Genomic DNA, 14,658 nt, shown 5'->3' with positions numbered 1-14,658 from the left:
GACCCTCCAGCGTCCCTGGCAACCTCACCTGCGCGTCCACCGCCTGCCTTGTAAGAAGGATCTTGTGTATCTGACCCGGGTCCCTTCGTTTTGCAGCTCCCGGCTACTGTTTCCTGTGCAGGAGATTCCAGAGTCCTCAGCCTTTGCTCCTCCGAAAGGAAAGCATTTCTCTTGTGTTACATGGTAACCGCTTCCCCACCTTGGAGCCCTGGGGTGACTGTCTCTTAAATGTCCCAAGATGTGAACAAATTTTAAAACATGGCAGCTCAGCGTCAAGGGGGTGGGAAGCTTCTCCTTCTGTGTTCTAGCGCAACTACGCATCCCACAATCGTGCCAGTAAGACCATCCAGCCAACTCCCTTTTCTTACCAAGAAACCTCATCAGATTCTTGAGTTGACTTAGAATTCACTCATTCACTCAGCGGGTGCCTGCTGGGTCCCCACTCTGTGCCAAGCACAGTTCTCCGTCAGCTCCTCGTCAGCTGGTCTCCGACCCCGGCCGGTTCTGGGTGCCCCAGCCGAGAGCCGTCACGCCTGCCCCTGTGAGCGTCAGACCCTGGAAGGTCGTGGTCTTGCCCAGTTGGGGCAGCCTCGTGCAGCCCCGTCTCGTGGGCGGAAGGCCGGCTAAGCAGCGACACGCCTCCCCGGGCCCGGGCTGCTCCCGCACGCGACTGCGGCATCGCGTCAGGCTGGTTTCAGGCCTGGGGGAGGAGCCAGAAAACATGCGCGTGGCCCAAGCCCTGCCACTAGAAATTGCGCTCCTGAATGGACACTGTGACACCTCTGCTTTGATTCTTGTCTTTGAGGGACAGTATGAGGCGTGCGTGCCAATCCCAGCGTGGCCTGCTGGAGCGTGGGCTGGAGCAGGGAATGTGTGACCCAGTAAAGTGCTGGGAGGGCGGCCTGGAGAGCCGGTGCCATCTACGGGACGGTCAGCTGCGCTGTGCGCAGTGTTTGAGGACATCTGGGAAACATCCAAAGGCGTCGTTTCCCCTGCCTGTGCAGGCTCTGAAGGGGCCGGCTGAGCGGGAGGTGACCTCCTGCTGGCTCCTGACCCGAGCCCCCTCCGCTGGAGGCCGGAAACCTGGGCTCTGGTAGCTGTGCCCTCGGTGCCCCTCTCAGCTAGCGAAGCGGGTGGGGACGTCTAATGTGGGCTGGAGACAGGAGCAGGCCCTGGGAGGACCCTGGGCCCACCTGGGTCTGAGCCCAGCCTGCAGGTGACCTCTGCCCTGTCCACCCACTCGCCTGGCCTGGTCTCCTAGGGGGTCTTTCTCGGGGCCCCAGCTCTGCCCTGTCCCCCCTTCCACTCTTGATGGAGACCCTTCCCCTTCCCCGGGCTTCCCCAGGCTCATCGTGTGGCTGCTGGGTGGGACTGAGACAATTCCTGGCCCATAGGGACGTCACCGTGTGCACAGGCGGGGGTGGGGCGGGGGGGTGCTCTCTGTCTCTTGCGGCCCCCTCACCCAGCCTGCGCAGGGACACAGCAGCCCCGAGGGGTTGGGTCACACCTGCCGGTTACCGCGTCATCTCCAGTGTCTGTTAAACGCAGAAAGGTGGCACAGCTGCTGTCGCAGGGGCCTGGTCTCCCTGCCGTCCCTGCTTGACACAACCAGGGCGGGATGAGCAAGGCAGGACACGGGCTGCTCTCAGCCGTCATTTCCCAGGAGGAAGAGCAAGCCGTCACCCGTGCTCGTGGGGTCCCCAAAGGGGTTTGCGTGAAGCCTAGGACCCCAGCTGGGTTTTCTGAGTCCACTGCCAGGAAACGGGCGCTCACCTTCCTGCGGACCCTGGCGAAGCCACCAGATGACATTGACGTGGTCCCCTTGGTGTATTCTGGGCACAGCTACTGGGCTGTCTGTGCTTGGTGGCAGTCTCCCGTCCTTCACAGGGGCAGGGCTGGGGAGGGACCGACACCTGGCCAGGCCAGTGGAGGATGCTGGTTGTTGCTGATACAAAGTCACATTTCCTCGTCCTGCGCTTGGCAACCAGGCATTAGGAAATGACCAAACCAACTGTCCCTTTGGCCAGGCACTCGGGTCTTTTCCCTGCAGTGCTCCACACTTAAAGCCTGTAGGCCTGTCACTGTCCCCAAATCACAGAACGGACTCAATCGCTGCCTGTCACTCAACAGCTGGGCAAGCCACGTCAGGCACCGGCACAGAACCGCGCACTGGGGAAGCTGCTGCGCTCGCTACAGACGATGCCCGTCTAAGCCTGAGCAGGGCGGGGCACTCGGCAGGTGAGTGGCAGCGACTTTCATCTGACCCTGCGGAGTTCGTGCCGGTCCATCCTCTCGGCACACCTGCCCCGCTGAGCCGCGAGCCTCGAGCCTCCGTGGGGTCTCCGTGCTCTGCGGCCCTGCGGCCCGGCCCCACCCCGAGCATCACTTCTCCAACTCAGCTACGGACAATCTGGCAAATGTTTTGTGTGACATTATATTTTCCAAAAGTGGCCCAGCAATTGTGTCCCTTCCCCTTGAACCCGGGCAGGTTTGTGCCGGCTCTACCGACACAGGACAGAGACCGCTGCTTTGCCACTCACGAGGCCGGGCATGAGCGGGGACAGCTTCCACCTGGCTCTCGTGCCCCCAGCCTGGGAACGCGGACGCCACGCCGCGAGGAAGCCTGGGCCACGGGAGAGGCCACCTGTGAGCACTCAGGCAGCAGCCACCGCCAGACACGCCAGTGGATGGCGTTCGCGGTCCCAGCCCTTGCGCGACTGCAGCGGACGCCACGTGGAGCGCAGAGGAGCTGCCCCTTCCGAGCTCCGCCCACCTCGCGGATTCATGAGAAAAACAAACAAACGTCACACAGTTACGGTACTCGGAGCATTTGCAAGGCAGGACACGACTGTCTATCAAATTGCAATACGTCCATTTTATTAATGGCGCCACAGTATCTTCATCAAGCCCTCTCTGTACATAGTCTACAGTTTGTGTCGGCCACCCCAGCGTGACTCTGCCCTCACTTCTGGGACAACCCTCCTGCTGGGTGGTGTCCCAGAAGGCCTGGCCTGGGCAGCAGCCACGGCGAAGCGCCCTTGCTTGCCCCTCGGGGTGGGGTGGGCAAGACCCTGAGAACCCGCAGTGACGGGAGCTGCCTGCTGTTGGCTTTGGCTTCAGCCTCATGTCCTGCCTAGGGGTCTCCAGCGCCTGTGGTCCCCTTGGACTGGAGGCCCGTCCTCCTGATGACAAGTGTGACGGGCCCATCAGGCAGTCCCTTGATGATGTTCCAGGCTTCAAACCGGGTGAGGCCCTGCGTGGCGGTGCCAGCCACGTGCAAGATTTCGTCTCCTGGCTGGACCGTCTCCTTCTGTTCCGAGGCTGCCCCTGAAATGAGGAAGAGGATGGTAACGGTCTCCACGGTGACAGAGGAACAAGGAAAGTTACTTCCTGTCCTTAGTCTGCAAGGAGCCAGGACAGCCTGACAGGGAACGGGGTGCTCACCCCTTGGGAGCCGGCCTGTTGGTGGGTTTAAAAAGGCAGCTCATGACATCGCGACTGCGAGGTTGGGGCACCGGCTCCAACCCGCTGTGGCCCTCGGAGGCCCCTCTGGGGTCAGGTACGACAGTTAACACCATCCCCTGGGTCGGAACCCGGACTTCCCGGCTCCAGCACCCACACCTCTCGGTACCACACCGCCCTGCAGGTGGTCGGCCCACCCACGAAGCCAGTGGGCCCAGCAGTGACTTTACCAGATGACCTTGCCCGAGGCCGTGCTGCTATGAGTGGCAGAACTAACACTAGAATCAGGTCTCTTGACTTGGAACCCCCTGCTCCTTCCAAATCCACCTTCAGAAACTAGAAATATCACTCCCAGAACTGGAGCCAACCTGGGTTCTGCGGGGCTGCCACGAAGCCCTAGTCTACCCCCTGGGTCTCCGTCGCTGCAGCAGAACTTGCTGGGAAAAAACCAGCCGGCCGTGGGAGCTCGTGCGGGGCAGGCAGGGTGCAGAGCTGGTGGGGCCTTTGGGCCTCGGTACCAGGGGTCCTGGACACACACCCGTCCCTCGTACCTCTCGGGCCCGGAAGGGAATCGCCACTCGGCACGTTAGAGGCAGCAGAGCCAGGACTGGAACCCAGAACTCAGGATCCCCGCCCCGCCCCAGCCCGCTCTGCACAGCCCTTGCCCTGCGCCTGGAGGGCTCCCGGGCTGAGGAGCAGCAGAGGGTCGGGGGTGGTTGTACATGGTAGCTACAGCCATTCGTGATCTTCACGGAAAGATCCAAGACCCCCACGTCAGATTGGCGGTGCCCCCATCCCTGACGAACAGAACGTCAAATTTTACATATGGCAGGAGATGACAGGCCCAGGACTAGGGCAAGGCCAGGGAGGCTGAGCTGTGCAGTGCAAAGACCCTGCCTTTAAACTCTGATATTTTGTTCACCCTGGCTGTTTAAAATTAATTTGGATTTTTTAAGATATTGCGTTGAAATAGTATTGCTGTGGATTACTGAGCATCTCGGCACCCCCTTCAATTTTGCACCCCAGCCCTGGCCCTGCCAACCTGAGCCAAGCCCAGCCTCGGTCGCTTAAGTGGAGCCAGTGGGCCGGACGCCGTGGTTCACGCCTGTAATCCTAGCACTTTGGGAGGCTGAGGCGGGAGGATCCCTTGAGCTCAGGAGTTCGAGACCAGCCTGAGCAAGAGTGAGACCCTGTCTCTACTAAAAATAGAAAAAATTAGCCGGGCATGGTGGTGCATGCCTGTAGTCCCAGCTACTCAGGAGGCTGAGGTGGGAGGATCGCTTAAGCCCAGGAGTTGGAGGTTGCTGTGAGCTAGGCTGACGCCACGGCACTCTAGCCTGGGCAAGAGTGAGACTCTGTCTCATTAAAAAAAAAAAAAAAAGAGAGACCCAGTGACACAGAGGGATTGGGTGTGGGGGAGGGTGTCAGAGCAGAGGAGAAAAGGTAGAAAGAGCAGAACTGAACCCCAAAAGGCCCAGCATGCCACTCAAGAGGACACGGGGCTGTGGGAAACCAACATGGCCCAGAAGGTGCTCAGAAGCTGCCGGGGCCGGCCTGCACCCACGGCCGAGAGCGCAGAGCGGACGCACACACCTTTGAAGATCCTGTTCACGGTCAGGGGCTTGTCCCCGTGCAGGGAGCCCCTCCCTCCTTCCAGGCTGAAGCCCAGCCCTGCAGAGGTCTTCTCCAGGGTCACCGTGCAGACTGTGGCCTCTGCTGCTGGGAAAACACGGGCTCAGTTAGGGCTCCTCCCCGCTCCAGGGACACAGACGCCCCCGGGGCCTCGAGCGAGCCTGCGGCTGCCGCCCGCCGCGCTTGTGCACGTGCACAAACACACGCAGACACACGTCTCGCGGCAAACTAGGCAGGCCGCACGCTCTTGGGGCGCAAATGACCAAGCAGCCCACCAGGGATGGCCCCGTATGGCCACGGGTGATGTGGCCCACGGGCCTTCCGCCGAGCTGGGAGAACTTACCAGATTCTACAGACACGTCGCTGGCTGCGGAGGCCGAGGCCGCAGAGTCAGTGGAGGAGTTCAGGTCCGGCGTGGCCTCCAGGGCCGGCTTCCTCGTGACAATCACAGCTTGCCTCGGGTCTCGGGCTTGCCGAAGGATGGCCAGGGCGTCGTTGTGCGTGGCCCCTTTGAGGGACTTGCCGTTGATGGAAAGCACCTCGTTGCCCTTCTGGATGGTCCCCTCCTGCGAGGCCAAGCCGTTTAGAAACACCCTGTGAACCTGCGCAAAGAAAACCAAGTCAGGACCCCCCAAGTCACACCCACACTCTCGCTGGGCAGGGGCCGGAGCAGTCACCCCTGAGGATTTCAGGCCAAAGAAAATGGAAACCGACCGTGTCCCAGACCGGAGCTGCGGCCACAGGGGCCAGACTCCCTCCTTTTCTTCCCGACGCAGAGACGCCAAATGACGGCAGACAAGCCCCCGCGCCCCCCAGCACCGCGCCCAGGCGGAGTCCCACCCTCCCGGGCAGAGTCGTGCATTTCTCACGGTAGTTTTCCTGAAGCACTGATTGGTCCCACGGCCTATCAGTGGGTGCCGTGTAAGAAAAAGTTTCCAAGATCAAAGAAACCTGGGGAATACCGGGTCAAACTAAAACTCTGAAAATGTCTACTTTGTAAAAAGGCATCCGAGACGCTGCAATGCGAATTTGCATGGCGGCTCTGAGAACAGCAGAATTAACACAGGGACCCCCAGGAGTGTCCCCAGGGGACTCTTTGCTCATGGAGAAATCCTCAGGTCCCATTTTCTGCAGAACGTATCTTGAGAAATGCCAGTCTGGAAATTTTTATCATTTTTTAATTTTCATTTTATTTAGAGACAGGGTCCCTCTCTGTTGCCCAGACTAGAGTGCAGTGGCATCATCATAGCTCACTGCAGCCTCGAACTCCCAGGCCCAAGCCATCCTCCTGCCTCAGCCTTCCAAATAGCTGGGACTATAGGCACCACCACGCCTGACTAATTTTTAAAATATTTTATAGAGACAGGGTCTTGCTATGTTGCCCAGGCTGGTCTTGAACTCTTGGGCTCAAGCGATCCTCCCACCCTGGCCTCCTGAGTAGCTGGGATTACAAGTGTGAGCCACTGTGCCCAGCCTCAGTCTAGACATTTTTAAAGCTCCTCCCTGATCCCTTTTCTGTAAGATATGTGGGATGAAAACAAAAGATCTCATGTCTTTGCTTCAGCCTCCTTACTGGGGTAAATTATAATTAAGAGGATTGAATGAAAGCAGGCATGGGCAGCCACTAAAATGTGCTGCACGTTGTTTTGCTTTTACGACGTGAACAAGGCTCTTTGTTTCTCTGCACTGCTTTGGTGGTAGAAAAACTCGGTGTGCTCAGAGGTGGTTAGAATGCCGGGCTGTGAGACCCAGGCATAGAGCAGAAGCTCCTTTCGGAACCGCAGGGCCCTCCTCTATAAGAGAAGTGTAAATGCTGCCAATTTTTCAACCCAAGGTGTGGGGAAGTGAATTTCGACCGCAGTTCCTGAGTGCCCGGCAGGGCACGTGGCCACGGGCAGGGCCCCTACATAGTTCCCTTTTCGTGAACCTGGAACGGGCGAGAAACGCTCAAACACAGAAGAAAGAGGAAGTTTTTATGCGTGTGCTCAGCCCACATGTCCTGCTTTGTGCTGGTGGCTCAGTGGCGACAGGGTCGCGGGGAGGCCGGCCAGATGCTCTGGCGAGAACTCGCTGCTCAGCGCAGAGGGAAAGACCCCGGCTCTTCCCACAGGCGAGCTCTCTTCCCTTCCGTTCGGGCCGGAGGTGAACCGCCACCGTCAGCAACACTGTTCCAGCCCTCAGCCATGTGTTCAGCGGCAGAAACACTGGCTTTATGTGCTTCTGCTGCGGTAGAGAGCTTAAAGAGAAATCGGGGAAGTCACTGTGGACACATGAGAGACCCTGAAGTGACCAACAGGGGTTGTGCCAAGTCACCACTGCAAGGGGGTATGGCACATTTAGTGCCGACACTTGGAACCGGAGGATTTGTTTTCAGCGGGGCAAGGAAATTCAAATGAGCCCAGCACGGCCCACACAAAGCGCGCGCTGAGACAGCACAGACATGGTGACAACAACGCACTCGGCCTCGGGAGACGGAGCAGCCGGGCCACCTGGGCCAGGGACAGCTGCTCAGACTGGCTGAGCCAGAGTGAGGGGCCCACAGGGGCAGGTGCTCCTGACTCGGGTCTACTGTCCCCCGCCGGCCCCGCCCTGGGCGGCGCTGAGTGGACGGGGCGGGACCGTGGGCACGGAAGCCCAGGCTGCGCACTGTGTTCAGTGGTCTGTGAACAGGTTCAGTGATCGTTTCTTCTCTGCAGTGTGGGGCTTCGTCCCTCTCAACCAGCCATCGGGTCAGCTCGCCAGTTGTCCAGGGTGACATTCTCCCAGTGCAAGGGGCAAAACCAGGAAAGCACCTCCAGGCCAGGCCCAGCCCTCCCAGCTCCCCTCTGTCCGGCTGCGCTGCAGGGCGCCGACCGCCAGGCGTCAGTCCTGCCTCGCAGAGCTGTCCCTGTGCTCACAAGTCACAAGTCACTCTTGTCTACGTCTCAGTGACCAGCAGACCACTGGTCTGTATCTCCAAAGGAAGAGACATGACATTGAATAAAACTGGGTTTGAACTTTTTAAATATCCCCCAGCACCTTAAAAAATGCAAGCATTAGGGCTTCAACCTCAAAAAAAATTTGGAATCCAAAGTTCTGGTGTGAAGCTGAGAGAGCTGTAATTTTTTTAAAGCTCCACAAATGATTCAGGTTTCTTTTGATGTGTTAAAGTTGTTTTAGGTTTGCAGAGATCTTCATTAACACATGGACTGCCACGCTAAGAAAAAAAATACTTTTCCCCAGGGCCATGTGTTTTATTAAAACTATCTTTTCTAATGTGTTTTTATTGTTTTCTGTGTGTGAGTTACATGCAGCACAATCCACATTTTTAGACTTAAATTGTCAATATTAATTATAGCAATAAGAACATGAACAAGTCAGATTTGCACAAACTGACTTCACGGTTTTGCTTCACAAGGCCCCGGGGTCAAAACCAGCCTGAGGCCGGGCGCGGTGGCTCACGCCTGTAATCCTAGCACTCTGGGAGGCCGAGGTGGGCGGATCGTTTGAGCTCAGGAGTTCGAGACCAGCCTGAGCAAGAGTGAGACCCCGTCTCTACTAAAAATAGAAAGAAATTATATGGACAGCTAAAAATATATATATAGAAAAAATTAGCCGGGCATGGTGGTGCATGTCTGTAGTCCCAACTACTCGGGAGGCTGAGACAGGAGGATCCCTTGAGCTCAGGAGTTTGAGGTTGCTGTGAGCTAGGCTGACGCCATGGCACTCACTCTAGCCTGGGCAACAGAGTGAGACTCTGTCTCAAAAAAAAAAAAAAAAAAAAAAACCAGCCTGAGTTAAATGCAACTCACGTGGCAGTCAGTGTGTTGAGGATCGTGATGAGTTGAATATGGGGTCACGTAGATAACCACCCTCTGCTCCTGGGAAAGGACGGGGCTGGTGGCTCCCCTCTGAGATCCTGTCCCAACCCCTGCCCAGTGCCAGGCCCCTTCCCGTCAGGTGCGTCCCCCGGAGCCACCTCCTCTGGCTCGGACGTGCCTATGGAGCCACTCACCGTGACCACCTTGTTTTCCAGGTCCGCGCCTCCTGCCAAGCTGAACCCGAGGCCGGCACCCTCCTCCTTGTGCAGGATGGTGACGTGGATGCTGTCCAATTGCTGCAGAGAAAACGCGAGCATTAAAAACGCTCTGCTCACACATCTCCGGCCGCGCTCAGACAGCACACGGGAAGTGAGACTTTCAGAGTGACTGGACTGCGGGGCGGGGGCCCTGGGGTCGGTCGCCCCTAGGTGTGCAGCAGAAACAATGACAGCCCCGGGGCAGAGCTCTCCTCCCCTGCACTGTCTAGGACGGGCTCCCATGCAGCGTCCCCAGAGACTCACCCCAGGCCGGCAGCCCCGGGACATGGAAACGGCACTGAACTTAAACTTGGAGACAGAAAACCTAAGGCTCTGCGACCTTGGGCCTCACCTTTATTGTTTACAAATGGTCAGAAGGATGCAAGGAGTCAGTGTCCTGAGAGTGCTTTAAACGCTAAAAAGCTCCTTCAAGAAAGGTCTTCCTGTGGCCAGTGATGAGAGTCCCACCACCGCGGGAGGGACACGACCTGGGTCTGGCGGCCGGCGCCTTCCCAAGGCCCCGTGGACATGGGGCTGCCCGAGCTGCCTCCCCCGGCCCAGGAGAGGTGACCGCACAGCCACAGTGAGCCCCCGGTGGCCGTAAATGCTTACGGAGGAAACCTACCTTTAATGTTGCCTCGTCCAGAACCTTCACTTCCTCGATAAGTTTTTTCAATTCCTCGGAGCTCAGCAGGGAGATGACCGACTGGCCGGGCTGCGGGGGGCTGTGGTCCCCGCCATCGGCTTCCTTGGGCTCAGTGAGACCCTCCGTGTACTCCCTCAGCTCGGAGAGGCTTTGCGGGGAGAAACCGGGCGGGCGCGGTGTGAACAACCGTGTGGGTAAAGGTAACGCATCGCAGGACTGCTGCACCGGCCGGCGCTGAGCACTCACGTGCCCTGTTATCTGCCCAACACGTCGGCGGGGGCACTGGCACCACCACCCCCTCACCCGCCCCCCCGCAGCACAGAACAGGCAGAGCTGCTCTGATCACAGAGGGAAAACCAAGCCCCACCCTCCAGCGGAAGCCCCCCGGGCACCTCCGCCAGCCCAGGTCTCGTCCACCTCCTAGTGCCAGCTGAGAGGACACTGTGAGCCGGAAGGGACCTGCTGCTAGTGAGTGTGTGTGTCGGAGCTGGGACTAGGTCCCAGCACCACGACTCGGCCAGGGGCCGGGCCCACGTGCAGAACGCAAGTGAATCCCTTTGGGCACCGGTGAGAATTCCCAAGGGAAAGTCTGGTCACTCTGGCCTTTCTGAGTAACCGGAGACATCTCAGACTGTACCGTCGGCCCTCCAACTCCCCAGGGGTGACTCCCCAGGGGCCAGTCCCGTCCCCACCTCCGACCCCTCCTGCAACCAGATGTGAAAACTCCTCCTTAATACAGAAGGCAGAGAGTCCGAGGGGGAAGGATCACTTAAGGCCAGGCGTTCAAGACCAGCCTTGACAACATAGCAAGACTCTGTCTCTACAAAAAGTTTAAAAGAGTAGCTGGGGGTGGTGGCACCACTCCTGTAGTCCCAGCTACTCAGGAGGCTGAGGCAGGACCCTCACCTGAGTCCAGAAATTCAAGGCTGCAGTGAGCTATGATGGCGCCACTGCTGTCCAGCCTGGGTGACAGAGCGAGACCCTGTCTCTTAAAAAAGACACACAGAAGGCAGCGGAGTGGCACCTGCGGGGACACATACACACACACACACACGCACCACTCTGCAGACACACACACACACACGCACCACTCTGCAGACACACACACACACACGCACACCACTCTGCAGATACACACACACGCACCACTCTGCAGACACACACACACGCACACCACTCTGCAGATACACACGCACCACTCTGCAGACACACACACACACACGCACACCACTCTGCAGATACACACACACACACGCACGCACCACTCTGCAGATACACACACATGCACACGCACCACTCTGCAGACACACATGCACCACTCTGCAGACACACACGCACCACTCTGCACACGCACCACTCTGCAGACACACACACGCGCACAACTCTGCAGACACACACACACGCACCACTCTGCAGACATACACACACGCACACCACTCTGCAGACATACACACACGCACCACTCTGCAGACACACACACACACACACACACCACTCTGCACACACACGCACACGCACCACTCTGCAGACACATACACACACACCACTCTGCAGACACACACACACACGCATACAACTCTGCAGACACACACACACGCACCACTCTGCAGACACACACACACGCACCACTCTGCACACACACGCACACGCACCACTTTGCAGACACACACACACACACACCACTCTGCACACACACACACACACGCACCACTCTGCACACACACGCACACGCACCACTCTGCAGACACACACACACCCCACTCTGCACACACACACACACACACACACGCACCACTCTGCAGAAACGTGCACACACGTAAGAGGAGGAACAACCCTTAACCATTGGCTCTGGGAAGCTGTAAATAATGACATGAACAGCTACACAGTAAAGACAGGTGAGACGCACAGAAACACCAGGCAGAGACACTCACTTGAGCGAGAACCCCGTGTCCGAGGCCGCAGTTTCAGCAGAACCGTTGGCAGCAGAGTCCTCGTGGGCCGGCGGCCTGGGAGACGCCCCCTCCCTGGGGCCACAGGGCGTCTGGCCGCAGGAGACGGCAGAGGGAAGGCACAGCAGGGACTTCATGACGGCGGACGACACTCGGCTGCTGATGGAGTAGAGTTTGCTGGTCTCCTCATCCAGCGGCCGTGTCTCGCAGGAGTGGGACCGGGTCAGGGGGAAGCTCCGCGCACGCTGGCTGGGCATCTTGAGGACGGGGGCGCGGGTGTCCTCCAGCGGGGCTGACAACAGCCTCAAGGGAGGGTCCGGGGCCGGGTCACAGGGCACGGCTTTCTGGCTGGGCTGCGGCCCCGGGGGAGGGGACTCAGGCACACCCGGGTCTCCGGGCTCGGAGGCTGCAGGGGACCCCCGGGGCAGCGGCTCGCACTCAGGCTGCGGGCGCTCAGGAGTGGGGGTGGCCCCCCGCCCCAGGAAGCCAGAAAACCGCCCTCCGTCCTGCCTGCCGGGAGCCTTCACTGCCTCCCCGGGGCAGGGCTGGAGGCTGCGTCTCTGGGCTCCTTTGTCGGGCAGCCGAGCGGAGCCGAAGGTCTCGAAGGAGCTGATTCTCTGCCTGATGGAGGAGCTGGCCTGCGCGCGCAGCCCTGGCGGCTCCCTGGGGGCGGGCGTCGGCTGGGTGGACAAGGCCGCCTCGGGCTGCCTTTGCGGGTCTGGAGCACGACTCCTCAAGCCCTTCAGGCTTTGGCGAAACCAGGCTGGCTTGGGGGCCACAGGGGGCCCCTTCTTCCCAGCACTGCTGTCTGCCGGCTTGTGAACTTTGGGAGCACCGTTGGCCGTGTCGAGCTTCAGCGGGGTCCCATCCGGGTGGCCCCGCGTCCCATCTTCTTCACCCAGGCTGCCGCTGGGCTGTAGCGGCACGTGGCCATGGTTCTCGCTCATCATGGGGCTAAATAAGTTTTTGATGCAGTCGGAAATTCTAATCCAGGGGTCTTCGGCTGTGGCGTCAAAGCTGTAGTCCATCTGAGCCTGCCTCTTGAGCAGGGGGTGTCTTCCCGGGGACGTGTGGGTCCCTGGAGAGCAGAAACAAGGCCAAAGCTGCAAGTTACATCTTACTTCGGGTTTCCATCCTCCTCAAGTCTAGTGTCAAAGCTGAAGAGCAAGAAGGTTCCAGAGGAGGAGAGCAGCAGAAGTGGGGGACACCGGAGGGGTGAGCGCCCGGTGCTACACTTGACCGACGTGCCAACAGGCAGGACGGAAGAACCGGAAGTGGGTCAGCGTCACGGCACCCGTGTCCGAGTGCTGAAGGGCGTCAGAGCATCCTGCCCCCTCTCTGGTGTCTTGCGATTCAAGAAGGGTGAGACCCCCGTCTCCCACCACCCAGGTGTGTGGCAATTCCACTGCACAAGGAGCCTCCCAGATAACTCATTAAACACGTAGAAGTCGAGCAATTCTCTTACATTCTAAACTTCTGAGACAAAGGCCAGGATGGGCAGCCATGTTTGGCCCGGCAACGTGACTGAAAAGCAAGGTGGGCGCGCACCACCCGGGTGGCCCAGCTTCCCACGGCCCTTCACGCCCCCCTGGCTGCCTCTCACGGTCCCCATTTCACATTCACGCCTCTGCCTGGCCCGGAAGCCTGGGAGTTTGCCCCCTCCCGGCACACAGGCCACGCTCGGCAAAGCAGGGTCTCCTCCCGAGAGAGCTGGCGAGAAGCCTGCAGGTGGAAGGAAGTTCCGTGACAAGGTTCTCAACCCTGGCCACACGCTGGGATCTGGGGGCCTTAGAAACACTGACACCCACCCCCGGCTCTGATCGAGTGCACCTGGGATGCAGCCTGGGCGCTGGGACGCCAGCGTGCGACCCGCCTGTGCCGGCGGGACCTCCCGCGCCCGGCCGGGTCCAGCCCCCCCACAGCCGGCGGCACACGCAGGCCTTTCCCAGCAGCCGGCACGGAACCCGCATCCCCCTGCATGAGCAGGAGCGACTGTCCCTCTGACTCTTCCCCAGGGACAGGGAGAGTGTGTGCTCTGGGGCAGGCTGCCACGGGAGTGCCACCCAGGTTACAGACGCGGATCCCTCCTGTCCTCGTGTGAACGTCTGCCCCATGCAGAGCCTGAGGCTGTTATGACATCAAAGGGACCCCTCCCCCGGGGCCACAAGGCCTGGGTGGTGACTGCTGACCGCAGGACGCTGGCCACTGCGGCAGCCCTCAGCCTCTCCCCATGTCCGTAAACGGCTCGGCTGCAGCGGCTGCTGTGAGGATCAGCAGGCAGAGGTGGCACGGGCAAGCACTCTGCAGACTGGGCTGCGAGGCCCCCGCCTGTGTAACCTTGAGGCTCTTGCTGGCGTGTTCCGCAATGAATTGCCTAAGGGACCGGGAGTGGGTGGGGGCCTCCACGGACAGGGCTCCTGCTCTGGGTGAGACACGCCAGATCCGTCGTGCTCCTCAAACGCACACGGTTCGCAGCCGACCCATTTGCTTCTCTGCCACTGTTAGGGGCTCCTCGGAGGCAGGACCTGGGCCATCCCTCCCCTTCTCTCTCTCCCAGCACCTGGCACCGGGCAATGCACGCTTGCTGATGAGTCACATGTTGGGGTTCTATGCGACCCTCCGCACCTTGCTGATGAGTGAATTAAGTCTCAGAAAAGCAAAGTACGTGCCCAGAATTGTGGTTAATGATGGGCAGACCCCCGATTTCCTAACTCCAAATCTTACGCTCTTTCTGGCAAGCCAACAAATAGTCCTGTCTTCGCCTTGCCGGACATGCCATGTGGACACACTCTTGCTGTCCACCTCGTGGAGGGGTGGCCACCAACAAAAGCCTATTCATGCTTTTTTGACCCTGCTTTCTCGGCCTGGAAATACTGAACGTGGGCACCCTAGGGGCAGCTGCCGGGATGGCC

At 59.4% G+C, this 14,658-nt stretch overlaps 1 protein-coding gene across 2 annotated transcripts in view; it reads right to left on the bottom strand.

Annotated features, from left to right (window-relative positions):
• Positions 1–2,875: 2,875 nt before the first annotated feature.
• The window catches only part of IL16 (interleukin 16), a 62,533-nt gene continuing 50,750 nt past the window's right edge, over positions 2,876–14,658 (bottom strand). The window contains exons 13-18 of one of the 2 annotated variants that reach the window (XM_069466541.1): positions 11,729–12,824; positions 9,777–9,945; positions 9,089–9,190; positions 5,438–5,696; positions 5,056–5,181; positions 2,876–3,327 (exon numbers count right to left, since the gene is read on the bottom strand). In XM_069466541.1, the coding sequence (XP_069322642.1) occupies positions 3,134–3,327; positions 5,056–5,181; positions 5,438–5,696; positions 9,089–9,190; positions 9,777–9,945; positions 11,729–12,824 (1,946 nt within the window). In that variant the 3' untranslated portion in view covers positions 2,876–3,133. The remainder of the gene's footprint in view (positions 3,328–5,055; positions 5,182–5,437; positions 5,697–9,088; positions 9,191–9,776; positions 9,946–11,728; positions 12,825–14,658) is intronic. The other variant, XM_069466542.1, reaches the window with a different exon arrangement.

This window comes from Eulemur rufifrons, chromosome 3, assembly GCF_041146395.1.
Source record: "Eulemur rufifrons isolate Redbay chromosome 3, OSU_ERuf_1, whole genome shotgun sequence".
Classification (NCBI taxonomy): Eukaryota; Metazoa; Chordata; class Mammalia; order Primates; family Lemuridae; genus Eulemur; species Eulemur rufifrons.
This window is presented reverse-complemented; position numbering and strand designations above follow the sequence as displayed.